Source organism: Antennarius striatus, chromosome 23, assembly GCF_040054535.1.
Source record: "Antennarius striatus isolate MH-2024 chromosome 23, ASM4005453v1, whole genome shotgun sequence".
Taxonomy (NCBI): domain Eukaryota; kingdom Metazoa; phylum Chordata; class Actinopteri; order Lophiiformes; family Antennariidae; genus Antennarius; species Antennarius striatus.
In genome coordinates this window covers 413,039-439,379 of record NC_090798.1, presented here as the reverse complement: position 1 = coordinate 439,379, position 26,341 = coordinate 413,039, and the positions used below count along the sequence as shown (strand labels likewise).

The following is a 26,341-nucleotide window of genomic DNA, read 5'->3' as shown; positions in this document are numbered from 1 at the left end:
TTTATTTCCTGTAGTTCAGCCGCTGCGCATCAACTCAAGGTTTTAATATGGATGCGTCTGCAGGAGGAAGGTCCCCCCTCTGGACTCCATCGGCAGTTCTCAGTTGTCCAGCTTTCGGAACAGACAGGTGAGTTCTGACAAAAATAGATGAAAAAGTTGTTCCAACAGATGATGTACTGAGAGAACTTTAGCCAACTTTTATATCATTATATTTAGTTGTCTGTGTAGGTTCTCATTCATCCAGGTTAAATCAACCCACTGTAAGTCCCTTGAACAACCCCACATTTGAATAGTCAGATTTCACAATACCGTAATCTCTGGACCAAGCTTTCTATGAGATTAATTTGTCTTTAGGATTTTGATGTGTAAATGCTTAGAATTAACATCTCAGGACTTGAATTGATTTAAAAACTTGAGTATTTGTGTTCCAGGATGAGCCTGAAATCCACCAGGAATAATACAAGAAATGAAGAGAAGCATCAACACTTCAGCTCATAATTTCCTGCTTCAATCCACATCTAAATACTTCATTTCATATTTATTCACTGTTGACAGGTGAGATACCTGAACAAACACGCCCACTAGTGGCAGAAGACGGACATGACAGCTGTGTAAAAAAAACAACAACAAAAAAAACTTGCATGTAAAAATAAAGATAAATACACCAACAGCTTTATGTTCCCAAAGACTTTATTTCTCAAGCTACAATTAATGAAAACAATATCAGACTGCAGAAAATATAGATTTTGCTTGGGTATCCTCTCTCCACTTCACATATGTACAGTTGTCAGAGACCAGCATATGTACATAGAAATGAAACTGTAGAGTGCGCGACTGCTACTGGAGACTTACCAAGAAACTCCCACCAACAAAAGAAAAAGCACATGATAAAACCAAACAACAAAAACAAATGCCACGACCTACACGGCATCACCTGATTCCTGTACACTACAACTTTGTTCTTGATGACACAATCCATTCCCTGATGCGGCGCATCGTTAATCCTGCTTTCCAGAAAGCTAAGAAATAAAAAAATAAACAATTACATGAAAAAGGAAAACAAATATATTTTTTACAACCATTCATAAACGAGCCTCAGACACTTAGTTTTTGTAAAGTACTGCCAATCCACTCCTTTTCCAGGATCACCTCAATTCAGATGAGTTGAACCTGGAAAAACCAACAAAAAATAAAAAGTACACATGAAACAAAAACATCGAAACTGAAGAGTCGTTCCTTGTTATTAACTATCGATGACTAACAAGCCAGACAGGGAGAAACGTTAAGCGCTCAATCGGGAAAGTAGTTTTACTCAGTCATACCTCATCGTAGTCCGAACACCACCCGCAATTCATTAAAGTGAAATCTGGGTTTGTATCATAAAAGTGCACTGCCCAAGGAATTGTGTGGAATTTGAAATGGAGCCATTCAGATGCAGTTCTAGATGTAAAACAGATAATGCGAACAGACTGAAGCCAAAGATAACTTATTCTAAAAAAAAAAAAGGACAAGATCAATATTTCATATTTCACTGACAACCGAAAATAACTGCCAATAAGGGATCAAAAATAAAACGAGCTGCCCGCCTTAAGATGTTCCTACACAAATAAAGGAGTGACATTTCCCCTCTCAAGACAAATCTGTTAACGTATAAAATGTTCACTGACGTAAAAGTTATTCAACTGAAAAGTCCAGGAGACACAAAGTAAAATTTCATTGATTGTTAACAACCCAAGGAATAATTCAGAAGTTGATGTGCGCCTTAAGTGACCGAGGGACTAAATGTGAAAATGGATGTGCATAAAAATAGCACAGTTTAAAACAATAAAGCCAATTAATAAAGAAATTCATTAGGGACAAATAAATGATTCTCCATTGTCAAGGGTTCCTTCTGTCCAGTTCTTCATAGTCGACATGAACAACGAGGGATAAACATGAATGCTTGTGATTGTCAAACAAAATCATACAAAGTGACAATACAGTTGTCGTCCAGGTGATCGTTTAGGCTGTTCTGGCTGCAGGCATCCAAGAAAACAGGTGAGGACAGCGAAAACAGGGTGGATGCTCCTTGTCCCTCGTCTGGTTCCCGTCTAGGTGTCCTTTTTGTGTCCCGACCGCCTCACGTCCCTGCACTTGTGGCAGTAAAAGATGTCCGGAACGTTGGACTTCTTGATCTTTGCGCACGACAAGTGCACCCATATGCCGCACTGGTTGCACTCGATCATGGGCCTTCCTGCGAACGGCTTCCCGCAGTAACAGGTGATCAAGTCCCAAGAATCGTCCCCTGTGTTAAAGAGAGAAGTGGAGCGACAACAAAACAGTTTAGTGAAAGGTTCTGTGACATTTGAACAAGAAATCAACAGGTTTGTGGGATTCTAACCACATAAATCACGTCGTACCTGATTCCACCATAATGTCTTCGTCTGCAATCCAGGTCTCGCCCTCGCTGGAGCTCATCTCTGCTTCCCTCATGGACTCATCCGGCTGCATCTTCCCCAGGGTCTGCATGCTCGGGGTGGAGCCCCCGTGGCCCACCAGCTCCTCTCGGACAGGTCGTACCTCTGCGTGTGTATTCCGTGCCTCTGAGTCCGTCTCGCTCTGAGCGGATGAACTTTTCAGCTTCTTAGCTTTTGGCTGTTTTGAGTTTTTGCTGCGTTTGATGCGAGCTCTCTTCTCGCCCTCGCTGCTTCCACTATCTGCCGCCGTCATGGCAGAACCCAGCGACAGCTTTTTCAGTTTTTTGTCCTTCTTGCGCTCCGCCTTGGAGCTGGCCTGGCTCTCAAACAATGAGTCCTTCAGGCGCATCTTGTCCAGCAGAGCGCTATCAGAGTGCATGCGACGAATATTTTTGCCCTTGTTTGCACGAGCTTTGCGGACAAACGTATGGATGGTGTGAATGTCGGAGCTCCCGTCTGCCCAGGTGTTGCCCATGGAACTGCTGCCGCCGCCGTCGGCTGACAACCCTGAACTGTGTGAAGAGCTGGACGAGGTCGGGGACCACGAACTTTCCTACAAGACCAAAAGAAAACAAAAAATGATCACGATTCTTGACAACTCAAGCGCTATTCAAGCAACGACAGTCATTTCTCATATCCCCATTGACATTACCTCTTTTGGACTGGGGATGTAGCCAGCATAAGCCAACACGAAGCTGCAGAACTTGTTGAAGTCTTCTACCGTCCTCTTTTTCCTCTCTGGGGGCTGAAGAAAGGACAACCTTTGTGTCAGCTAGTGAAGCTAATCCAGACAAGCTCAAACAACTGAGGCCAGTCGACTAACTTAATAACAAAGCACAGAACTTACCAGAGTTTCCGTTTTGCACGTCAACAGGGAATCTGGTGGAGGAGGAAAAACAATTAGATTCGCTTATCATGTTTCCACAGACAGCTCTCACAGAATTACCAGGCTGCCTGGGTGTGATCACATGTGGACTAGCATTAGCTTGCTAACACGGCTCAATTCCTCTCAACCTGATGAGGACTCTTTATTTTAATGTCCTGTCTGTTGATTGTGTTGAATTACAAGACAGATTTTTGCTGCTAACCGTTTACATGGAATCTAATGGGAGTCACTCATTGGAAGCTAACGCGAGTCGAATTCCAACACGTTCCACCGGTGAACATCATGACGTACCGAGATTCAGATTCAGCCATCAACATTTTCACTAAATTTAATACTTTTACTGATTTTTCATCAAAAGTCTCTCCAACAACCCCCAATCTGCTGAAACAAATAAACGTTATTGTCTGGATGCTACATGCTAGTTAGCTTCCCTCAGCTATAGCTAGCTAGCGCTATACGTTATGCAATTCACAGCGATTAATTTGTTTTGGAAATCATAGGAACATACATATCGCATAAATTTAAAACACTAACTTTAAACTCAACACGACAAAAGTGTTCATTTGTTGTGCAAAAGGGAGTTATTTTATGCTAACAGTAGGCCAGATAGCTAATTATAGCCATTACACATAATCTCGAAGTCAGATGCTAATTAGCTTTGGTAGCTCGGGGTTCGGTCAGGTGGAACGCAAATGTTTTCTCCACGGAGTTGTGACCAAAAAGGGTTGAGTTGTGGCTAAAAGTGGTGTTATTCATGGGTGACAAGCGAGTAGAGCTGAAAGTTATCAAATGCTTCCAGTGAGGTGGGAGGGTAGCGCTAGCTGTCCATTAGCCGGGAACGTTGATAGATCGGCGCCTTGGCTCCTCATCACGGTAACGTTAACGCCAATATTAGCTCACGGCGCGGTAAAAACGACTAAATGAATTCACCCCAACAGCATCCAAATTTAATTGAAGACAAATCTTACATTTGTCAATACAGAACCCGCTAAGAACATGACATACGCAATCAAACGCACCGTTAACGTTAGCTTTAGACGTGCCCGAAGTTAGCTAGCAGAGATCCGTGAAACAGTAGACTTATTACAACAGGTAGCATTAAAATAAAGCCATGATTGTCTATTTAATGCATCCATAACACTACGTACCTTGGTGCTCAGACATTATGTCAAGCATTGTCGCCTGTCCGACGAGGCCTCGATCCAAGAAACAGAAGCAGCAGGCGAGCTAGCCGGAGTAGCGGCCGTCGCGCTGCGCCTTCCCCCGGCGTGGCTGCAACTTACCGCCGGGCAACTTCAACAGTGGCAAGCCAAGGGCGCGGAGAACAAACTAGATATTTAACGAAAAAAACACTTATGTGTTGATCAACAACGTAATTTTCCCTCGCTGGAGGTTCGTAGCGACGGTTAACGTGACAGAAGAAAGCCACCTCAAAAACTGTAGATAGGCGAATGTTATAAGACGGTCAAAACACAAATTCCTTTATCGCACCCCGTCCTGCAGTCACAGCTCCCTTTTCTTCATCACAACATTAATATTGAAGTATGGCATCCGGAAGAAAATCTTTAGAAAACCGCGGTCACTGGTGCAGAAGTTCATAATGGAAACTTGTCCGAAGTTTTTTTTCCGTTCCTCCGCTGAACGCACACAAAACGACAAGGCTTCTGACTGGATTCCGCACGGTCGTCTCCGTGCGCGGCAGAAACCTCTTCAGCCTGCCAGCGCAATGGTGCCGCTTGGGTCTGCTGGGTAATGTAGTCTATTTTTTGTAGTCGTTACCCCACTAACAGCGAGTCATGAATGATGCTGAACTACATTTCCCTAACATGATTGACCATAAAGTGAGGGGAACTCTGGGATATGACGTTTTGATACATGCTACATAGCTAAACATGCGGGTTGGAAACGTTTTAATGCCTTTAACTGCTTCAGTGTGTTTAATTTACTAGATTTACTGTTCCTGTTGTTGAATTTCTGAACTCGCGGATGTTTGATCGTGATATTAGCGCTGAACCAGGTGGTCAGAGGTGTGTTAATCAAGTGAAAGCTAAAGCTTTCGAGTCGTAATTTATCGTAGTATCATGTTGACAGACTTGCTGCAAAGCACTGATGGTGGAGTGTTTCTCATAATACAAGGTAGGAGTTTTAAAAGATGTTATTTAGTCAGAAATGTGAGTCAAATTTGACCGGGATCAATAGTTTGCTGTGAATTCATCTAATCTATATTTGCATCGGTAGATTCTGCCAGTTGTTGTGGTCGAGACCTCCTGAAGAGTTTCATCAGTTATGCACTGCACAGGTATTTTTAACAAATGAGTCAGATAAGGATGTTATTGTGTTGTAATTGCTTCAAATGAACACTGATAAAAACAGTCAATCCAGGGATGAAGCTGTCCACGTCCTCGGCTTTGAGGTCAGTGAAGACGAGATGAAAGATGGACTGAAAGGATCACAAATTCAGAGGTAAGCTTAGAATACTGAAAATAAATAGACTTGATTAAAATCTTCTTATATATACTGGTCAGTAGAACAAGTGCTTTGTCATTTAGAAATCTCTGGTTCCATATAGTGATGCCCAGTATTGGATGATTTAAACCTTCCTGCAAGTGTTCAGAGAGGAAATTAAATATCTGCTCCTGAAATTTGAACACAACATATTTTTGGAGCCATGAGATATGAAATCATCCGTTGTTTTTGATTACAGCTACTTTTTCTTTATGTCAGGTACATAAACCACAGATTATAACACTTTAAAATGCAAAAATCTTAATACTTAATTTAACTATTATCAGACAGGAAGCAGGTGCTGCTTTTGGTATTGAATGAGCAAACGTATTGCTATTACTGTATTTTTCTGTTAATGTTTCAACATTATACATTTTTTTTATTTGGCGGGGATTTTAAACTGTCCATTAACCATCTTCTTTTGTCACTCAGGCTACGATTTCACAATGCCCACACAGACCCGCTTGGCTGGAATGATGAGAAAACATTCACTGTTCAGCAGTTCTCTTTGGAAGCACTTAGACATCTGGTCGAGCAAACCTCCCACCCCAAACCCGCCGCCTTAGTGATCGACTCTCTGTCGTGGATTTTGCGACACCACAGCCCTTCGATTGTCTGTCGGACTCTTGACCAACTTAGAAAAGGTGACATATTATCTTCTTAATGTCTTTGTTTCATCTTGACAGATTTATTTTTGAGTGCAGCTGAACTTTGAGGCAGTCTCGTCATTTCTTGTGTCTTAATTAGGGGGAACTGTGAGAGCTGTCATCGGTCTCCTCCATGCGGATATGCATCAGAGAGGAACTGTGGGAAGCGTATGCCACTTGGCCACGTCTGTCATCACTGTAGCACCTGGGATGAAGGGAGACGAAGCCGTGGCAAAAATGACAAAGCGCTCAAAATCGGGGAAAGTCGTGCAAGATGTAAGCAGTGATTCCCTTTCTATTATTTTGTTTTTCAGTGCTGTAAAAAAAGTATATTTTTTGTATCCTCAGGAAGAGATTTTCAGCATTAGAGATGATTTGACAGTCATAACACAGAGTAGGCCTAGCCCACCCGGACTGAGGCCGACTGAGCCAGCGGAGCAGGAGGTGCAGTAGAACACTTCATGCATCAACACAACATGAACAAAATGCCTCGCTTTGATACGGTGGCACTGAAAATGTCAACTTTGTGTTAAAATAGATGGATCCAACAGCCAAGCTGACCTTTAACCTTCGACTATCCGGCGCGGAGCGCGAAGCCAAGGAGAAACTTTCACTTCCTTTTGTCTTCAGTAAAGAGAAGTGAGAAACTTTTTTACATTTCTTTGCTTGTTATTATTTGTATTTGTATTCCCTTTATGTTGTTCATGTGTTTTTATTTTACACGCTAACACACGGTCCCCTTTTCTTTCCAGGAAAACAGCTTTACTCCATTCGGTCCCAGGTTCAGGAAAAATTCTCTATGAGCCTGATGCCAATGATGACTTTGATGATGAGGATCCTGATGATGATCTTGATGTCTAGGGGTAGTGAAATTGAGCCCACTTAAGTACTCAAAGTTTCTTTCTCCTACTTACATTCATTCAAGATTCCAAAGCTCTCTTGGAACTCTGAACATACAGTGCAAAATAATACACCGTATTCCTGTAAAAACTGTATTATGTCTATTAAATGATTTTTTACTGAGATGTTTGTTGACTTATCATTTATTCATTCATTTTCCAACCCGCTTAATCCGCTAACGCAGGTTGCGGGGTAGCCAGTGCCTATCCTGGCAGTCTCAGGGCGTGAGGCGGGGGACACTCCGGGCACGACGCCAGTGTACCGCGGAGCCACATAGAAACAAACAAACAACCATTCACATACACACACTCCTATGGTCAATTTGGGACCGGCCAATCAACCTGAAGCGCATGCTTTTGGAGGTGGGAGGAAGCCGGAGAACCCGGAGAGAACCCACGCAGACACGGGGAGAGCATGCGAACTCCGCACAGAGCGGGACTCGAACCCGGGTCCGCCGTGTTGTGAGGCAGCAGCGCTAACCACTGCGCCACCATGCCGCTTGTTGACTTATATCACATTTAATTTTGTAAAAAAATAGTCTGCATATCATGGTTAACTGGTTTAAAGTGAGTCACAGTCATCTGACTGATAACAGTCATTTGTTACTGTGGTTCATGTTTTCTTGAAAATATACATTAAATTTACCTGAACCCCTAAAAACTTTAATACAACTGAAACACTTTGAGAGGGAAAAGAATAGGCAAACATTTCCAAATATTTTGTGAATTCACTATAACTTGCTCAGAAAGAAAATACCCTAAACTGGTTTTCATTTATGTGTGTAATGTTTTTAACATGATCAAAATCAACACAAATATTGCCCGCTATTAATGCTGTTAAACCTTTTATGATTGGGACCAGCAAAGTCACAGGACGTTGTTAATTAGTTCACAAAAATGTACCCTAAAAACTAACAAATAGTTTACTTAAGATCAGTGGTAGAATATAATAACAACCATTTTAGTTTTGTAGATTTTTTATTTTTACTTGGAACAGCACCAAACTGCACACTCATTGATACTGGACCCATAAATACACCAGATTTCCTAATTAGACCCCTGAAAAATCATGTTAAAAACTTCCTCTTATACATTGTTAAAGGATATTGAAATTCCTGGATGTGCTCTTGTTTTATTTTTTCCAAGACTAATGATTTAACCAAGTTTAGAATACATTAGATAGACCCTTATTAGTCCACAGTGGAGAAATTCACGTAATAGCGGCAATAGAGGGGAGAGGGGTTCATACATAGATAATACTGTACATACATATATATTAACATATGTAACATATGATGTACATATTAACAATAAGGGATAATTAAAACGCCAAGTAGTTTTTTCACAATCCTGGTGACCAAACAACAAAGTGGCAAATAAAAACAAACTGAATGAATGAATAAATGAATGAATAAATGAAAGAATAAATAAAATAGCTGAATAATGGCAGGTCGCCTTTACCCTAATGAGACTCAGGCCCACGCTCGTTCACGTCTGTTTATTTTCCTTCCACGTGGACGTGCTGCGCGCGACCCCGGACTCCTACCGGAAGTGACGGCAGCACGGTGATGGCGGCTCGCAGTTTCATTCCGGATTTCCACTGGACTACAAACCGATTCTAACCGGGCCGGTCGGACTTTGTGGAACTTTTGTGAAGCTGTCCCCCTCCGGACGGCGCTGAGAGTCGTGGGGGTGACCCGGTAGCTGACCAGCAGCCGCCCCACCGCCTGTTGGGGGTATTTTTGTCCGGGCTTCAAGGTGGTCAGCCCGTCGCGCTAGCGGTAGCTTTGTGGCCAGCAGCTAGCGGCAGTCGGTGCTCAGCTAGCTCCAGCTAGCCCCAGCTAGCTCGTCAGCGGGCTGCGTGCTGAGCTCCGCCGGGCGGCAGCCGTCGTGGGCAGCATCGCTTTTATCCACGTTCGTCTCTGTGATTACACTGAAAATGCTCGTTAGTAGCACTAGCACCTGCTAGTCGTGCCACAAGTGTGCAGAGCGGGGTACTCACACGTTTGTTCGGCCTGTCCGCGGTTCAAGTCGCTCGTTTGGCGGCTGTGGCTAAAGGCTGACGTTTCCTGTCAGCAGCCGGAGACTCTCTGGAGTCATCCCCCAACAACTCGGGGCGAAAGCTTCCTTAAAGTCTGCTCGTTGCGGGCTCTCTGCGTGCTGATCGACATGCTGAAGACCCGCCAGTGTTTGCTCGGCATCCGCACGTTTCTCGGCGTGACGTCGAGAATATGGGGCTTCATCATGTACATCCTCAGGAAGCACCTGCGAACGGTAAGAACCGGGTTGGAGAGGTTTCCGTTAACCCTGGCACAACGGTTACCATAGCAGCAAAGTGTGTAAATAATAATTAGAACTCACACACACACACACACACCTTCATTGTTGCTCTGCTGGCTGTCAGATCTGCTCTCACCTGGTGTGTGTCTGCCTTGTGATCCATCATGATAGATTTACCTAATCAAAAACACACCTCTGATAAATGATGATCGATTAATTTTCTCTGTTAAAGGTAGCCAGGTTCATCCAAAAGCCAATCAATGTCATTGATCGATGGACTGGAGATGGATTGATTAGTTGACGGAAAGAAAATTAAATGTTTTGGGAACATTTTGTTAATGAATCGTTTCAGTCATTTATCAAGTCGTCAAACATGTTGTTGGTTCCAGTTTATTGTCAATACTGACAGGAAACCTACTGGTTTGGATCTGTTGGTTGGACAAAACCAAAACTAAATGATATCAATGCGTCAATCTGGATTCTGGGAAATCTAGAGATTAAATTTACTTTATTACTTTATGGGGGAAAATTGTTCAGATGAGAGTTGTTTATTAATTTATTGACTATTTGCAAACAAATAATTGTGAATATAAGTTGTTAGACTAATCAGTAGTGAAAATGATCTGTATGGCGTCCCTAAGCTTAAGAACGCACCGCAACACGCATGACGGGTCATTTAGGAGTTAAGGAACAAAAGAAAGAGGAAAACATTTATTTGAAGATCTCTGAGGGACTTCTTGAAATCTTTGGTTTAAAAAATTTCCCCACTGTGGGACTAATAAAGAATGTCTTATCAACCAATGTGAGACCACATATTATGGGATTAACAAAATTAAGCTGTAAACACGAGCATATCCACACATTTCTGAATGTAAAATCAAACATGTGACATTTACTAAATGACTTCACTTATTAATCAATTGATTAATGCAATCTAAACTCAGTGGATTGAATGGCTGCTTCAGTATTTAATTAAAATATCTGATTTTATCCAGATGGTCATTCCAGTACAATGGAAAGAATATCCATTATTAATAATAGTTATATTTGAGTTCCAGCCAACACAATCCTACAGGTCACCTTCAGTTCTTTAGACGTGCCTCCACCATAAACATGGCGTGCAGCGTGACAGAAGCCACCTGCTTGGAAGTCGGCCACACGTAGGTGTTGTCAGGTAGTTAATAGACGTGCATACATGGTGTAATATGAGTGGACTTTGACTGTGTCTCGCATTCAGCCAACAGGCTGGAGGATTGCCCCGTGTCGTAATCGTCTTGCTGTTGGAGGTCCGTCAGAAGTTTATTGTGAGGCAGAAACACTTTCCTGCTGTCAACAGGCCCTGAGAGCGAGGGTCCGGCCCGTGTTGTGGCTGAAGGCAGACGGATTAGTCGACACACTGAGCGCTCTGTTCCCTCTACCTCCCTCTTGTTGTTCTCATTAACTAGTAGTTCAGCTCTTGTTTACTGGAAAAGTTTCCTGATCCTGCTGCTGCTCATAGAACATGTCAGAACAGGACTGTTTTGATCTCTATCAAACAGAGTTATTGATTATTGCCCCAGACTGTTTCAATAACCCCCTTCTCCAATCCAATAGCTTCCCTTTACAACTTCTGTTGTCTGTGTTTTGGAGGTTGTGTTTGGAATGTGTTCACATACCAGGAGGCCAGAATGCAAAAGAGTGACTGATTCACAATCGTTCTTGTAAAACTTTATTGGATTATGAACATTATGAGCAGGCTGTGATCCCGTTTGCTGCTCTCCATGTCAACAGATGACGGGAGGATCGTTTATTCACGGTGCCGTGTGGAAGTTCAGCTTTCCTCCGTCACCGTGGAGATGAATATGAGCTCTTCTGCAAGAAGATTGATAAATCTTGCCAAAAAAAATCTCTCTGTATGTTGACTTTGCCTTCAAATCCAAGCGATTCATTAATATAATAATTGACAATCAAATACTGGATTTTCAGGATGTATTTATCACCAAAGAGCAGCAGTTACAGAAATGTCAGCTTTAGAGGTAGAGGGCTCCGCGTTGGCGGGACCGGGTCCAGATGGACACCGTCGGCGGTGTTCAGGCTCCCCCCGGGGGGGCGGCTGCTCCCACCGGTGGGCTTCCCCAGCACAGATTGAGCCAGGCAGCAGCAGGAGGCCCCAAGGTGGAAGGCCCCACCGGGACCAGGGTGCCCGGTCGCCCATGCGCAATCCAAAGTCACCCTCCAAGTCCCCTTTTCTGCGGGTGCCTCCTGCTCCGCTGACACCCACCGACAGCTGTGGGGATAAAAATAGCCCCGTGAAGAGAAGTGCAGAGCCCCCGGGGCAGGAGCGTTCAGAAACAGCCTCTCTGTGGTCGCCCAGACGGAAGGAAGTCAGAGGAGCCGCCATGGGACGCACGCGTCTGACGTCCCAGCCTGACATCCTCTCTGTTCTCCAATATCTTCCCACTGAAGGCAGGGGGGGTTGGGAAATCCTCATTTTATTAAGTTGTAAAACTAGTGTTTGAATTTTCAAAACTCATCAGTGAACGCGAGCTTCAAACATTTTGACTGTCGTGTTTTTATTCAAAATAGATGCTGAAAATCAAGCTTTTAATGCCCTGGAGGACGTCAGAAGCACTACTGTTCTGTGTGAATCCACCAATATACACTCAGCAAGAAATGAAACGCTTTGTGTTTTCTTAGGGTAAAACACAAAGCGTTTCATTTGAAACCTGTCGGCAGCTATAAGCCGTCACAGCTGAGCGCTTTGAGCACGATTGGTTTTAACAATGTGCTGATCGGTTAATGATTATCCCTTTCATCCACAGATAATCCAGTATCAGACAGTCCGATACGACACTCTGCCTCTTTCACCCATCTCCAGAAACAGACTGAGTGAGTAGATGATTGTTTCCTAATGCGGCCTCGCTGTCTAATTTGTGTTGTGTAACACAGGCAGGTGTGTGTTGACATCTGGGAAACGTTTTCTAGGTTCTGTTCTCATTATAAGCAGAAATCTCTCATTATCATAGAGAGAATAACGCAGCGCAAAGGATCTGTTGTTTAAATTCAAGTCAAAACCAGTCCTTCAAGGAAGAAGGGGTTGTGCTGCAAATGGAAGTGCTAACAACACACACACACACACACACACACACACACACACACACACACACACACACACACAGCTTGTCCTTCTTCTCAGGTGTTTCCACACAGTATTTCTGGGTTATTATTCTATTTATCCAATAAAGTGGAGCAGACGCCCTGATGCTAAGCACAGTTAGGTTGTGCTTTCCTTTGTGTGTGTGTGTGTGTGTGTGTGTGTGTGTGTGTGTGTGTGTGTGTGTGTGTGTGTGTGTGTGTGTGTGTGTGTGTGTGTGTGTGTGTGTGTGTGTGTGTGTGTGTGTGTGTGTGTGTGTGTGTGTGTGTGTGTGTGTCGGTAAACACACCCTACCACCAGTTCATCTGCAGGTGTGTGATTTGTTGATATCCTAACATTAAATTTGGTTCTAGATTTTGACTTCATCATGTTATTGCATCATTAAGTATGAAATCCAAAGAAGTAGTAAGAATGTGACATCGTTTTGTTGAGTCTGAATTTCCCTCAGATGGCATCAGGACAGGAAGTTACAGTCAGGTTCATCGATGTGATAAATAACTGTCATTAAAGCAAATGGATTCATCTGTGATGAGACCAGAGGAAAGGCTAAACGCTGCGGACGGCGCTGATGGCGGCGGGAACGCCGGCGCCCGTCAGAACTCATTCAGAAGCTCAGTCCTGACTCGGGGGACAGATCGTGTTTCAGTTCCTCCTGACTGGATTCTGTGTCACTACGGTGACCTCAGCCGGAGGTTCAGTCCCGGAAAATGAACGATTCCTTTACATTTAACTGATAACAGCTCCTCTTCCTGCTGCTAGTAATGAATTAAAATCACTGAATTCTATCAAATTCATGATTCTGTGTTCACGAGGTGACTTCCTGTACTACGCTGATCGCTGCCGTTGTGTTTCTGTGGCCAGAGTGAGAAGACTTCCTCAGCGCGGTGGTGTTTGCCTCAGAAACCAGCGCTTACAAAAAGATTGCAGCAATCATAACCCCAGGATCATTAGACCTCTGTGTGTGTGTGTGTGTGTGTGTGTGTGTGTGTGTGTGTGTGTGTGTGTGTGTGTGTGTGTGTGTGTGTGTGAATAGAGCTGATCAGTGTCTGTATTTTGTGATGAACTCCAGATGCAGTAAAGAGGAAGATTCTGGTTCTGGACCTGGACGAGACGCTGATCCACTCTCACCACGACGGGGTCCTCCGACCCACAGTGAGACCGGGCACGCCGCCAGACTTCATCCTCAAAGTGAGCGCTCAGACACGCCTTCACACGTTCCATCACGCGTAGATGAATCTGAGCAGCACATGACCGAGGCTCTCCTTCTGTCCGCCTCACGCAGGTCGTTATAGACAAGCACCCAGTCAGATTCTTCGTTCATAAAAGGCCACATGTGGACTTCTTTTTAGAGGTGGTGAGTGCCGGTGTGATCCGTCTTCTGGTGTGCGTTGGATTAACAGTCGGCTCTCGTCTGTCAGCGTTCCCATCAGCCACCATTGTGATGTGAAAAACACATATTTGCTTTGAATTGTGACTTACCTGTACAGTAACTGTGCTTCTGCTGTGTGCTGTGTGTGTGTGTGTGTTTGCACAGGTGAGCCAGTGGTATGAACTGGTGGTTTTCACAGCTAGTATGGAGATCTACGGCTCGGCCGTGGCCGACAAGCTGGACAATAACAGGAACATCCTGAAACGCAGATACTACAGACAGGTAGCGCGTCCAGCTAGCACCCCAGCGCTAATTCAAGCTAATGCTCCTTCGCCCTTTGACCTCTTTTCACTCTCTCCTCCTGTGTGGTGTTGGTGACCCCCTTTTTTTGTTTGTTTCTTTGTTTTGCCAGCATTGTACATTGGATCTAGGTAGTTATATTAAAGACCTGTCTGTAGTACACGATGACCTGTCCAGTATTGTCATCCTGGACAACTCACCTGGTGCTTATCGTAGCCATCCAGGTAAGACCCAGAAGCCACAGAGCGCTGCGTGTTAGCCCCGCTCACTATTTCACACTCGTGTCAGGAATATTCTGGAACATTACAACATTTAGAACCCAAGGAAATGTTCTTCATCACGTTCAGACACGTCTAACATTGAAGTCAATGAGTTTCTGATTGAAGAGCAAGGCCTTGTTAACATTACGAGTTTCACCTGAGCTTTTTTTTTTCTTGTCTGCCAACACACACACACACACACACACGTTCACCTCCACCTCATTCGAACAGATCTGGTTATCTTGAAATGTATAATTTTTGCGTTTTTTAAACAATAAAAATCTCATGTAAATTTTTAGGGATGTACGATATTGACAAAATACATTTTTATTCAATGATTAAGTATCTCATCTTTTTATTTAATTTAATTTATGAAGACATTAATTATAGTTTATTTATAAAATCAAAGGATGCAACATGTTTAAGGTCAGTTTTTGCATCCTGTCAGTCTTCTAGGATGAATTTGGTGTCGGTGTTTCACACTTAATTTAAACAGCTCAAATAACACCTTATTCTCTACATACCACTAAGTGTCGAGCTTATTTTCAACACGGGCTTCTCTTGTTTAGTAGTACATTTACCACATTAAATTTGCTCCTCTAATGACCAAACAAAGCATAAAATCACACCCGTGTCTGTTTCTGCCCTCCAGACAATGCAATACCAATCAAGTCCTGGTTCAGCGACCCTAGTGACACAGCACTTCTTAACTTGCTGCCTATGCTGGATGCACTAAGGTAAAGAGAGGAGAGTAACGCTTGTCTTTCATCAATCTGCCCCTTCAAGGCCTGGACAGTCTATGTTGTCGTGTTCTTTCAAGTGCGTCTCTTTCACTCAGGTTCACTGCTGACGTCCGCTCCGTCCTCAGTCGGAATCTCCACCAGCACCGTCCCTGGTGATTGGCTGAACTGGGAGGAGGCGGGTCTTGTTCGGCCAGGCCTCTTCCTCTCCGCTAGCTTCCATCCTGACCTCCGTTCCCGCTCAGACGACCCACCGGCCCTCTCCGTGCCTCTGGCACGAGTCCTGGGGAGACGAGGGTTGGGGTGAGCGCCTCACATGGGATGAACAGTATGGGATCACCAGAGCCCCCGGAACTACTGAGGAGGGAGGGGTAGCCACCCGGGCTTTTTTTTCTCTTAATTTTATTTTTTGATTATCTGTATTTTTCTCTCCCCCAAAACAAAACGGAGCTTCTCTGCCTTATCGCTCCCGATACTGACCGTGTGCGTATGAAGGTGAACTCGTGTACCGGGGTCGGAGTCTGCTTGCTGAGTTCTTTAGTCCCTTTTTAAACTTTTTTGACAAACAGGAGGAGGGGAGGGGAAGCGGGATCACCATAGCAACAAAGACAACTCTGCATTAATTTGTCCTCCTCCTTCACCGCCACCAACGTTGCACTTACGCAGACGACTCATTAGTTTACCGTCTTAACAAAACAGGGACCCGCCCCTTTTTAGATCGGCTTCACACCCAAACGATAATTTTTTTTGTGGAAAGTCCAGCCGTATTTTTTCTCCTCTTGCAGAGTGGATCAACTTAAACGATGTGATCGGTGGGTTTTTGCTCACGACGAACCACCACAGGTTTTTTTTCTCCAGCACAAACAGCCCAGCAGCCTCTTTGGTTTCCTTTCCAGCCCCCCAGCAGCTCCCTTCCCATCGTTCCTCATGAGGACCCAGAAAAGTTGTAAGAAAAAAAGAGCGCTTGTATGGCTATGTGGACATCTGCGCCGCCGTTACATATCTGATTGTTTCACTATTATAGGATAATACGACTTCATCACATTTCAGTCCCCCCATTTGATGCCATCCTGATTCATCCAATAAGAATTGCACTTCTTTTCCCCCCTTTTTTCTTTCTTTTTTTTGTTGCAGTTGGTTTTTGTCGTTCATTCAGATTTTTCGATGTTCCCCTCTCGGTTTCCACCACTTACTGTTTGGGTTCAGCGATTAGACCCTCCATCTTTAAATGCCTTCTGAACAATGTCAGTCTTGTCGAGGCTCCCAGCGGCTTCTTATTGGCTCCATCTCCAGGTCTGTGTTACTAATAAAACACTTGTCAGTATCGACCAGCGGCCATCATCTTGTGTTCTTTCAATGCATCACGCTGACATCCTCTGGTGTTGCTGTCTGACTGCTGTGTTTGAAGCCGCTGCTGCGTGGACGTGTTTGTGATGATCTGCTGCCCTCGTGTGGCGTGACTGAAAACCTGCACCCAACATGAGAGGCCAGGAGAACACTGCTGGGCAGCTAGAAATAGATTTCTCTCCATCCCAGCCATCTACACCGTGGTTCTCTTTGTCTCTGAATGTTTCCGAGCATATTTGACCCATCCTCCAGTTAATTTCATACACTTAATTCAGATTAAATATAACAAACCAACAAAAAACAAAACCCACCTGCATTATTGAAGAGAGCTGTAGATCCAGCATGATCAGTTTGGAGGGAGTGACTCGTCTTCATGTTGAATTATGGCTGTTGTTCGACCAGTTTACATGTAACAATTCTATTCACGATGGATTCCACCTCAGCATCACTGCATCAACAATCACCAGAGAGATCAGTAAACTCCTCTGAATGAAAGATTTATTGCAGGAATGCTCCATTCAACACTGACAACTCATTATTCTTAGGGTTTTACTGGTGAGCTGCACATCAAGAGCAAACAGGACACACACACACACACACACACACCAATCAATGGAGATATTAAACCTTTTGCACCACATGTACACATGTTTGTCTGGAGTTTAATGGACCAATAGATTCTAGCTTCATGCATTTATCTTAACAAGTTGCCAACTTATTTTCCTGGTTGTTTCTGTTGAAAAGTGTTTCCGGTGACTCCGATTCAATCTTCTTCAGACTGGACGCGCACACACATTCAACCATAATGAGCAGTTTTGACTTTTGATTGATAAAATCCTGTGTTTCCAGGAAAACATGATGTCTGAGGTGAGGCTGCAGGCGGGTCGTCCTCTCAGTGCCCTGTATGGACACACATGAGACATTAGTTGTACAGTTTCTCTTGCAGGCATTGGACTTTGAATTATCTTTTGGTGACGCTCGTAGCTTCAGTGACCTTTTTTTAATACCTCCACCTGCTCCTGATTCTTAATTGAAAGTGAAACTATAAGCTTTCAAACTAATCATCTCCTTTTGAGTCTTCACTGAGCCACCAAGTTAAACTTTACCTCTGTTGATTTTGGCAAAAAAAACTTCCAACACAGATTTTCTCTTTGTCCCCTCTCCCCTCATGTTCCTCTGCAGCTCATTAACTGGAAGCACGAGGCCTGAAGTCAGATTTTAAAAATCTTTTTGAGTGACCAATCTGAAACAAAACAGATGAATGAAAACAATATGAACCCACATGTCAGAATACCAAGACTTAATCTCAATATTTGTTTATTAAATTGGATCTGAGGCCTGGAAAAGAATCTCAGCTGTTTGCTGATTCAATAAAGAACATTTTGCACCAGAGAGAAAAACAGCCAATGCCTTCAAAATCCCTGACGCAGAGGCGATGAGTCTCCACAGAGGATGTTATCCTCAGGGCACGGGTTTATCCAGATCAGAAAGAAACAGGTCTGTTAGGAAAAACAAGTGTTACATGTCGGCCAGCAGTCATTCAAGAGAACGGAAGAATTTGCACTGTCATGATAATCGCTTTAAGACTATGACACTAAATATTGAAATGAGTCATTCTGATCGGAATTACTTGTTAAACAGGTTAGTAATTTTCTCCAGAGATGGACATGGAAAGTGTGACTCAAAACACCCATATTACTCATTGAATGGTCTATAATTACTGTTTTATATTATGAGTTTTTTTTCTCTGTACAGATGTGCTTTAGAGGTCAAGTGAACTGATTGGGTCTGTCTGTTATATACAATTCAAAACACAGTTGTCGACTAGGAGTAAACCAGAAAATGACCTACTTTGAGTGGAACCTTTTTAATTATAGGACTTTTTTTCCCTGCAGTGTAATCAAAGGAAGATAAGTAGTAGACTACAAACCAAAACAACTGGGAAATACATCAGCATAGAAAGGTCTCTTTAGGGTCCCAGTATATTTACAGACTCATTTCTACCAAAGGACGAAGACTAAGTTAATATATAAATTTAAAAAAAAGAGAATTATATCCAACTGAAAAGATGTCTTGATTTTATTTTTAAATGGTTAGCGGATCTAATTTAACTTCCACTTAATGTAGTCATTATTAGCATTCTACACGATTCATCCATGAGTGAGTACATAATAATTTACAATGGTTCATATTTGACTGATTAAACGCGCCGCTGATACATTCAGTCAACATCACAGTTTAATATTTGATTCAGTTTTGTCCGGATCCTCCTCTGCAGCTGCGGAGCGCTGGGCCGCGGTCATATGACAAGGACAGCTCCTCGTCACTGCCCTGCCCAGCGTCTGCATGCGCAGCGTTTGATCAAAATAAAATAGTTCCTGAAAAAAAAAATTAATTTGGTGCTCGAACTACTTGAAAAAATAAAAATCTCGAAGGAGTGTGTTTTATTCAGAAACACTATATGTTTTCGCTTCAAGATTGTCGTTACTATTATTTGGAACAGCGCCAAAACTACCGAACGAACTAGATTATCCGCTACGTCATAGTGTTATTGTAACCCTCCGCCGTAGTCGCACTAGGAAAACAGCTGTAGGAGCTTCCAGCTAGTTAGCATCGTCTGTTTGTGTCGTGCGTGTCCGTGCTGAGTCGCTCGTCAAGTGAACCTCTCCCGTTTGACTCCGGAGTGACCGACTTGGAGTCTGTCATCTCTATTAAACATGAAGTTTCAATACAAAGAAGAGCATCCTTTTGAGAAAAGGCGGTCCGAGGGCGAGAAAATCAGAAAGAAGTACCCGGACAGGGTTCCGGTGAGTAGCTATCGTTAGCTCGGTCCGTGTTGTTGGCCATTTCATGGCAGCCAGAGCTCCAGCTCGCCTCAGTAGTTGTGACACCGCGGTTTGGGTGGTTGTTCATTCGTCTTTATTGTTCGCACATGAAAACTGTCTTGAAATATGTTGTCCAAGTGTCGCTACGTAGAACGGCTCTCATGAGTCGCTACGGGTGACAGTCACGTTTGTAAACAGCTAGCCGTTAGCTCTCCAGCTAACATTAGAGGTTAACCAAGAAAGGGTTCGGGCCGCACAGGCCGGCTAGCTGCTAGCAGCTAGCAGCTAGCTCCGCGTGATCCTTCCGGGTGTGTATTTGTGTGTGAAGTGTGTACAGAACACCGAGTAGAACGGTTCGTGTGATACCTGGTCTTTAGATGATTGTGGTGTTGATGACATTTAAAGACTTAAAGTCTGACATGAAGACGGGGTGATTTCAAAGCGGCCGTGGGTGTAGTCCGGTCGGTCTAGGTGTGGAAATGCAGCGCGCCTTTAAATAGTTGAGCAAACAGACTGTTGTTTACGTCGACCGGATTATTTGTTGCTCCCGACCTCTTGGAATAAATGTGTTGTCCCAATAATAGATGACGAGTTTCATTTATGATTTAACGTGAAGCTTCAGCAAATTAATTTAAACAGATACATTTAGGCAGTTACTCAAACTTGAATCAAAGTGTTCTGATTATTTAATTCCATAATCGAATAGTCATAATCAATTCTCAGTAATCGGGGGTTTGAATTTCAAGAACATGGTGAAATTACAACCTGACAGGGTCCAAAATGACTTTTACAAATGCATTTTATCCGCAAAAAATCAAAATATGTAGATTTAATTGTCTTGATCAGGGTTTAGAAGCATGATCAACCACAGCTTTGCTTTTAAAAAATGAATTGCTTTAAAAATAGTCAGACTCTGATTATTTGTGTATCATGTCTTCTCGATAGTGATATGCTACTGCCGCATTGGCTGGTTTCATTTTAGCCCTGAATGTTTAAGTATGAAATTTGGTTGTTGAAGATAGGGACGTTCTTCTTCTTCTGAAGTTCTTTGTTCTCCTTTTGAATCATGAACATATAGATTCAAGCCTGGAGTAACTGCAGAAATCCTGGAGTTGATTTTCAAATATAAATACAGTACCTGTAAATTAAACAGACCTAGTTCTGACATGACAGGTTTTTCAGATCCTTGTCTGAGACATGTACTTTCATAGAAATCCTTTAGTTAAATACTTTGTTTGGTTGAATTTTCCATAAACATGAATGATCATTTTGGGGTTTTTCCGTCCTTCCTTTCAGGTGATTGTGGAGAAAGCACCCAAAGCCAGAATAGGAGATCTGGACAAGAAAAAATATCTTGTTCCCTCTGATCTGACGGGTAAATGTTGTATTATCTATTCAAATTATGGAAATAAATGAAATATGTTGGAGCTGCATGACAATCTCGTGTCTTCTACCTGCCAGTGGGCCAGTTTTACTTCCTCATCCGGAAAAGAATCCACTTGAGAGCTGAAGATGCCCTCTTCTTCTTCGTAAACAACGTCATTCCACCCACCTCAGCTACCATGGGACTGTTGTACCAGGTACTCATTTTCTACCTTACTAACTGTTCTTGGACTACCGTAGGTCTTTATCAGCATTTTGTGTTGGTTTTAACACATAGGATGACTGTACTGGTAAAACAGTTGTCATTTTTTTCTCAGGAACATCATGAAGAGGACTTTTTCCTCTACATTGCCTACAGTGATGAAAGTGTGTACGGGAGCAGCCAACAGGAAATCTGATCCCCCGACCCCTCAAAACACCACCCATCTTTCTGAGACCTCCATCATTCATTTAAATATTAAATCCAGCTCAGCAGCTTAGAGTTCCAAGAGTAAAATATCAAACGCACTTGCATCCTATACATAACCCCGCTCCCATCCATCAACGTCTTTATAATTCTGCAATCTGAATTGTATTTGCCTCCACTTTTGTTTTTCAGTAGCAACTTTGGTTGAATGGTCTCGTGGCCAGTTATTTTCTTGTGTCATATTTGATCATACTTTACCAAAAGCACTGAGAAGAGTAATGTAATAACATTAGCATGAGGCTGTGATTATACCTGCCCCAGGGTTTAGTGAAGAAAGTCAGAGTATGTGATTTCAAAAGGACAAATAAGGTAGTTACTTGTTGTGTTCTTTTGTTGGCTTGCAAGGAGGATGAAATGGTTTGCAGGTTGGTGTAGGTAATTCATAGAATCTACACAGGTTATTTTATTTCTCTGGCAGTGTGAAGGATAACTTTTGCAGTTCTTTTTTCCTAAAACATGTAAGAAGCTTGGTATTTCCTTTCTTTAATTCACCAGGTACTGAAGTCTGTGAATTGGATCTAGTGTTGATGCCCGACATCTGTACGTAGCATGGAGTAAAACTAAACAATCATCTTCTGCTTTCAGTGATAAAACTCATTATTTTGACTGCTACTATAATTATTGTTGTTATGGTTCATTTTAGATGGCTAATTTCTGAAGGTGTTGTAAAGCTGAGTGTGACTTTTTTTTCTTTTTTTTTTACATTTGTCTCCTTTTTTAAAGAAAAAAAACAAATGTACTCTGTATACAGCTGCATTACTGGCTTTTTCTCTCCACTTATGACCATACATGATAAAATGTGATGAAAAATTATCTGTCTCTTGTTTTTATTGAATATTTTGGGTCATATCATTGACAAGCTTGCCAATAAAGAATCAGTCTTTTTTGTCTTTGTGCTAAGTCAGGTTCACTTTTATCTGTAGCCAAAAATCACACATTTGACATTTCGGGATAGAACAATCTGTACCCTGACTGGAGTTCAGGCATTGTTCTTGTGTTTGCATAGGTTATCTTATCAAATAATGCATGGTTCCTTGTCACGCAAGACCATGTTTTGTTTTTGTTTTTGTTCTGTGGGAATTGGATTAAACTGAATCCAATTTTTTTTTAGGTATCAGGAAACAATACTTATTATGTTAAATTAAATATAACCCTTTGACTTTGAAAAATTGCCAAGAATATATGATAACCACCAAATGTGAACATATTACATTTACTTTTGTTTGAAATGTGAATTAATTTGAAAAGATGGTGAAAAAATACTTTTAAGTGTTTTTCCCGAAAAGGTTCAAAAATTCTATCTATACAGAGTTTCAGTAAAAATAAATTTGTTTACAACGCTTTATCGAAATACAGGTATAACTACAATTCCCATCATGCAGTTCTTTAGAGGGGATAGGGAAATCGGATGTCAAGTTTAACACCGGAAGCTCAATATTGTCATCCGGACGGGAAAAAGGCGTCTGTTTATAGTCTGGATGGAAGTTTTGACTTGATTCCAGTGAATTTCTCCAGATAGTCAGTCTAGAAACCGGCAACCGGTTGAGTTCTTATTAAACGACTCACAACGAAAGAAAAGTAAGACATTTTGTTCTCTGATTTATCCGACAAGACGTAGCTAAAAATGCTACAAACGCGCATCGCTAATGGAGGCAGCTAGTCACCGCTGGCTGTCAGTTATAGTAAAAAATAAAACTCTCACCAATGCTTTACAAATTCTAACGTCATTTATTATCAAATAAAACAAATACACACATTTCACTTTAATAAACTAACTATATACCGTTTGTTATGTTACGTTAATAGCGTATCTCCACATTAGCCACTGCTAGCTTAGACGCTAGCTGGCTAGCAGCTACTTAGGCCTCGTACCGTTACGCAGCTTGTGTCGTCATCGGCGATGGAGACCCTGGTACCTGCGCCAGGTGTGTGTTGAGCTCTCTGACAGCTGATTTAAATTGTGTCCTCCCCCCACCCAGCTGGCCCCCCCGCTGCCCGTCACCATGCCCGCCCTGCTGGAGAGACCCAAGCTGTCCAACGCGATGGCCAGAGCCCTCCACAAGCACATCATGAGGGAGAGGGAGCGCAAGAGACAAGGTGGCCGTTCAGCCTGCAGTCCCCTCGTCTTCAGTCACTGCGTTTAGTTCACTGATTTAAACCAGAAACACTTGAATGATCAAACATTGCATTTCAGTTCTGTCAAACAGGAAAGTCTCAGTATAAATAGCTTTTAAAACACAACACAGCATTCTACTTTGAATTAATACTCCAGTATTAGAATTATTCAGTCATCATTTCATATCAATGATATCAAAATCTTTATTATTGCGGAGTACATTTTCTATATAATAATACTGTTGTTACGTCAGTATTTTATTTAAATATGTTTTCCATTACTGGACAATGTGAATATAAATTTCCAGAGGAGGAAGAGGTCGACAAAATGATGGAGCAGAAGATGAAAGAGGAGGAAGAGCGGAAGAGGACAAAAGAAATAGAGGAGAGGATGTCTTTGGAAGAAACCAAGGAGCAGGTTTGGAAAATTTAAAAAAGAAATGCAATGTCTGTCTGCAATCTGTATGTTGTAGTCCGTATTTACTGCGGGGCTCATTCCCGATCTTAACTTCAGGTTATGAAGATGGGTGAAAAGCTTCAAGGACTCCAGGAAGAGAAACACCAGCTCTTCTTGCAACTTAAAAAAGTTCTTCACGAGGAGGAGAAGCGACGCCGAAAGGAGCAGAGGTATTCAGGATGCGACAAAAAAAAAAATGATGCAATGTTAAAAAATGTTCGTATTTGGTTGCATTGTGTTTCTTGTTTTTAGTGATATAACAACACTGACGTCAGCCAGCTACCAGTCCAGCCTGCCCATGCATGCAGGGCAGCACCTCCTCAGCATCCAGGGTAAGTGAGGCAGGTTCCCTCTGAAACCATCAGCCTCCTGTTGACGTTTGCATCAGGAAACTCTGCCCTCTGATTGGCTCTTCAGGCGGCTCCGTCAGCCACAGTCGACCTGGCGCGCTGCTCGGAGAACGAAGCAAGCAGCTGTTCCCCGCAGCCGTGATTCCGGTGAGGAAAAGGGAACTTGGTCGCTTTTAATTCCTGGTTTTTCCGGTGTTAAAAGTCGCTTCACATCATTTTCCCGTCCTTCTGCTGTCTCAGCCACGTCACTATCAAACCCCGGGGTTCAGCTCAGGCCCGGCAGAGCACGGCCAGTTCAGCGGGGGCCAGGGCGTCCACGAGCCCTACGGGGTGGCTCAGGCCCAGCGCCCGTCCACTTACGCCCCGGGACCGTCTGTGCCTGTCAGCTACGCAAGCAGCTCTCAGATCAGAGGTAAAGGACACAGATAACGCACCAGCTGGTGAAATAAACGTCCTACAGGCAGGATGAAAACCTTTTCCTGCTCGTTGGGGTGTGAATGTGAACAAAGTCTCCTCCTTTCTCCACCAGGTGCGTCTGCGTTCCAGGCCATGCAGTACCTCCCCCACCAGCAGACCGGCTACCCCGTCCACGGTCATTTCACCTCCCAGCCCGGTCAGTTCCTCATCCTCCCACTGTTCCGTCACACACTCTGTGTTTAGTATCACTGATTCACTAGTTATAACCGATAATCTTTCCATCGATCAGGCTACATCCCTGGAGCCGGGATCCCCCTCCAGAAGCAGCTGGAACACGCCAACCAGCAGTCCGGCTTCACCGACACCGTAAGAACAAATCCTTTGCAGTCGCTTTGTTGCAGTGTGACATCACGTGTTAATGTCCCGTCTGGTTCTTCCAGGGGGCTTTGAGGCCGCTTCACCCCCCCACCATGCATCCGTCTGCTCCGGGGCTGATGCCCACATCGTCGATGTCGGTCCAGATCCCCACTGCCAAGGTAAGACCTCACCCACCGCCCGCTGCCCACATGGAAAAGCTTTTTCATTTCAACCTCTTAGCTCAGTCATTTCTGTTTCCAGTCTCCGTTCCAGAGCTCCCCCCAGGGCGCCGCTCGCCACGGCTTCCTCCCCCACAGCCAGAGCGGCCAGAGGTTTTACCACCATGGAAAGTAGCCGTCACCTGCAGCGCTGCTGGGATCCCAGAACAGACAGGCTTCATTTGACGCTGCGATTTCCTTCATTGCTCGTGTTTGAGCTTCGCTGAACTCAGTAACACCAGCAGGTCTCTGTCACCATAAATGTTTGTAAAAGATTATTTCACCTTCATGGGGATCAGACTCGTGAGCGCTGCAGTATTAATGTTGCATGAATGAGGTCTTATTACAAACGTTCAGCGTCTGCAGCTCAACGAACGACTCCAAGGCTCCTCGTCAGCATCACTTTGTTGTTGAATGTCTCTGCTGAGGTCACGTGATCACCGATCAATCTGGCTGAAACTTAACGAGTGATCTTGTCTGACTGATCGCAGGCAGTTCTTCTGCAGCTTGTATGTAGTTCAGGTCCCCTCCCTGCGGTTCGGGGGTTTTGTTGCTTAATAAATCAACAAGCAAACGCCACGTGCAACAGTTTGTGTGATCTTTATTCCTGTTTTTTGGCCATGAAGACATTCTGACAGTTTAGTTGCTGCATGAACACATTGGGATCGCAAAAAGCCACAACTCATCGCCTCCTGATCGGAGAACACGCCCAATCGTTCTCTTAATTCTCCAAACAGGTCCAAGTGAAGGCCTGCTCTGACGGCCTCTGCAAAGGGGGGGTCTAAGGACCGGGTTTGGGGGGGGGCAAATTATGATCTACATGAAGGACTTTTCCTCAGACTAGAATTAGTATTCAGGAGTTTCCTTTGACACTTGAAATACAAAAAGAAACAGCCTTGGTGTGACTTAAATTTAATCGACACGATGATGA

The 26,341-nt window shown here is 43.4% G+C and overlaps 5 protein-coding genes and 1 long non-coding RNA gene across 9 annotated transcripts; 4 read left to right on the top strand and 2 right to left on the bottom strand.

Moving 5' to 3' along the window:
• Window positions 1-783: 783 nt before the first annotated feature.
• phf23b (PHD finger protein 23b) lies at window positions 784-5,047 on the bottom strand. The gene is made up of 5 exons (XM_068308573.1): window positions 4,491-5,047; window positions 3,304-3,335; window positions 3,109-3,201; window positions 2,400-3,009; window positions 784-2,284 (listed from the first exon to the last, which is right to left on the bottom strand). The coding sequence occupies exons 1-5, from the start codon at window positions 4,516-4,518 to the stop codon at window positions 2,091-2,093; spliced, it is 957 nt and encodes a 318-aa protein (XP_068164674.1). The 5' UTR covers window positions 4,519-5,047; the 3' UTR covers window positions 784-2,090.
• Window positions 5,048-5,173: 126 nt separating this feature from the next.
• On the top strand, window positions 5,174-7,517 carry elp5 (elongator acetyltransferase complex subunit 5). 4 transcript variants are annotated; one of them, XM_068308571.1, is made up of 8 exons: window positions 5,176-5,478; window positions 5,581-5,641; window positions 5,716-5,805; window positions 6,280-6,491; window positions 6,595-6,770; window positions 6,843-6,938; window positions 7,033-7,133; window positions 7,247-7,517. In XM_068308571.1, exons 1-8 carry the CDS (start codon window positions 5,424-5,426, stop codon window positions 7,353-7,355), a joined length of 900 nt encoding a protein of 299 aa, XP_068164672.1. In that variant the 5' UTR covers window positions 5,176-5,423; the 3' UTR covers window positions 7,356-7,517. The 4 variants fall into 4 exon arrangements, with proteins under 4 accessions (XP_068164670.1, XP_068164672.1, XP_068164671.1 ...); XM_068308572.1 differs by having other exon boundaries at window positions 5,178-5,478; window positions 5,725-5,805; XM_068308569.1 differs by having other exon boundaries at window positions 5,174-5,478; window positions 6,595-6,938.
• Window positions 7,518-8,462: 945 nt separating this feature from the next.
• Window positions 8,463-15,711, top strand: ctdnep1a (CTD nuclear envelope phosphatase 1a). The gene is made up of 8 exons (XM_068307922.1): window positions 8,463-9,667; window positions 12,475-12,541; window positions 13,876-13,994; window positions 14,089-14,160; window positions 14,341-14,457; window positions 14,588-14,699; window positions 15,388-15,472; window positions 15,574-15,711. Exons 1-8 carry the CDS (start codon window positions 9,563-9,565, stop codon window positions 15,632-15,634), a joined length of 738 nt encoding a protein of 245 aa, XP_068164023.1. The 5' UTR covers window positions 8,463-9,562; the 3' UTR covers window positions 15,635-15,711.
• Window positions 15,712-16,960: 1,249 nt separating this feature from the next.
• On the bottom strand, window positions 16,961-20,937 carry LOC137590350 (uncharacterized). Its single transcript, XR_011034370.1, has 4 exons — window positions 20,014-20,937; window positions 18,233-18,321; window positions 17,929-18,065; window positions 16,961-17,722 (listed from the first exon to the last, which is right to left on the bottom strand). It is a non-coding gene; the product is annotated as an uncharacterized lncRNA (long non-coding RNA).
• On the top strand, window positions 19,410-22,309 carry LOC137590349 (gamma-aminobutyric acid receptor-associated protein). Its single transcript, XM_068307923.1, has 4 exons — window positions 19,410-19,629; window positions 20,944-21,022; window positions 21,109-21,227; window positions 21,348-22,309. The coding sequence occupies exons 1-4, from the start codon at window positions 19,540-19,542 to the stop codon at window positions 21,426-21,428; spliced, it is 369 nt and encodes a 122-aa protein (XP_068164024.1). The 5' UTR covers window positions 19,410-19,539; the 3' UTR covers window positions 21,429-22,309.
• A 622-nt stretch (window positions 22,310-22,931) lies between these two features.
• gps2 (G protein pathway suppressor 2) lies at window positions 22,932-25,866 on the top strand. The gene is made up of 11 exons (XM_068308134.1): window positions 22,932-23,074; window positions 23,476-23,593; window positions 23,920-24,029; window positions 24,126-24,238; window positions 24,321-24,400; window positions 24,486-24,565; window positions 24,659-24,830; window positions 24,948-25,031; window positions 25,125-25,201; window positions 25,276-25,371; window positions 25,454-25,866. Exons 2-11 carry the CDS (start codon window positions 23,500-23,502, stop codon window positions 25,544-25,546), a joined length of 999 nt encoding a protein of 332 aa, XP_068164235.1. The 5' UTR covers window positions 22,932-23,074; window positions 23,476-23,499; the 3' UTR covers window positions 25,547-25,866.
• The last annotated feature ends 475 nt before the right edge of the window (window positions 25,867-26,341 follow it).

What these genes read in the sequence shown, in the direction of transcription:
- phf23b (XM_068308573.1), bottom strand. Translation starts at nt 4,518, where the DNA reads ATGCTTGACATAATGTCTGAGCACCAAG. An exon ending in CGTGCAAAACGGAAACTCTG is followed by an intron (nt 3,202 to 3,303) that starts GTAAGTTCTGTG and finishes TCCTTTCTTCAG; the next exon opens with CCCCCAGAGAGGAAAAAGAG. An exon ending in AGACATTATGGTGGAATCAG is followed by an intron (nt 2,285 to 2,399) that starts GTACGACGTGAT and finishes TCTTTAACACAG; the next exon opens with GGGACGATTCTTGGGACTTG.
- elp5 (XM_068308569.1), top strand. Translation starts at nt 5,424, where the DNA reads ATGTTGACAGACTTGCTGCAAAGCACTGATGGTGGAGTGTTTCTCATA. An exon ending in TCTTGACCAACTTAGAAAAG is followed by an intron (nt 6,492 to 6,594) that starts GTGACATATTAT and finishes TGTCTTAATTAG; the next exon opens with GGGGAACTGTGAGAGCTGTC. An exon ending in CTGAGCCAGCGGAGCAGGAG is followed by an intron (nt 6,939 to 7,032) that starts GTGCAGTAGAAC and finishes GTGTTAAAATAG; the next exon opens with ATGGATCCAACAGCCAAGCT.
- ctdnep1a (XM_068307922.1), top strand. Translation starts at nt 9,563, where the DNA reads ATGCTGAAGACCCGCCAGTGTTTGCTCGGCATCCGCACGTTTCTCGGC. An exon ending in TCAGGAAGCACCTGCGAACG is followed by an intron (nt 9,668 to 12,474) that starts GTAAGAACCGGG and finishes TTTCATCCACAG; the next exon opens with ATAATCCAGTATCAGACAGT. An exon ending in CCTATGCTGGATGCACTAAG is followed by an intron (nt 15,473 to 15,573) that starts GTAAAGAGAGGA and finishes TCTTTCACTCAG; the next exon opens with GTTCACTGCTGACGTCCGCT.
- LOC137590349 (XM_068307923.1), top strand. Translation starts at nt 19,540, where the DNA reads ATGAAGTTTCAATACAAAGAAGAGCATCCTTTTGAGAAAAGGCGGTCC. An exon ending in AGTACCCGGACAGGGTTCCG is followed by an intron (nt 19,630 to 20,943) that starts GTGAGTAGCTAT and finishes CCTTCCTTTCAG; the next exon opens with GTGATTGTGGAGAAAGCACC. An exon ending in TGTTCCCTCTGATCTGACGG is followed by an intron (nt 21,023 to 21,108) that starts GTAAATGTTGTA and finishes TCTACCTGCCAG; the next exon opens with TGGGCCAGTTTTACTTCCTC.
- gps2 (XM_068308134.1), top strand. Translation starts at nt 23,500, where the DNA reads ATGCCCGCCCTGCTGGAGAGACCCAAGCTGTCCAACGCGATGGCCAGA. An exon ending in AAGCAGCTCTCAGATCAGAG is followed by an intron (nt 24,831 to 24,947) that starts GTAAAGGACACA and finishes TTTCTCCACCAG; the next exon opens with GTGCGTCTGCGTTCCAGGCC. An exon ending in TCATTTCACCTCCCAGCCCG is followed by an intron (nt 25,032 to 25,124) that starts GTCAGTTCCTCA and finishes TCCATCGATCAG; the next exon opens with GCTACATCCCTGGAGCCGGG.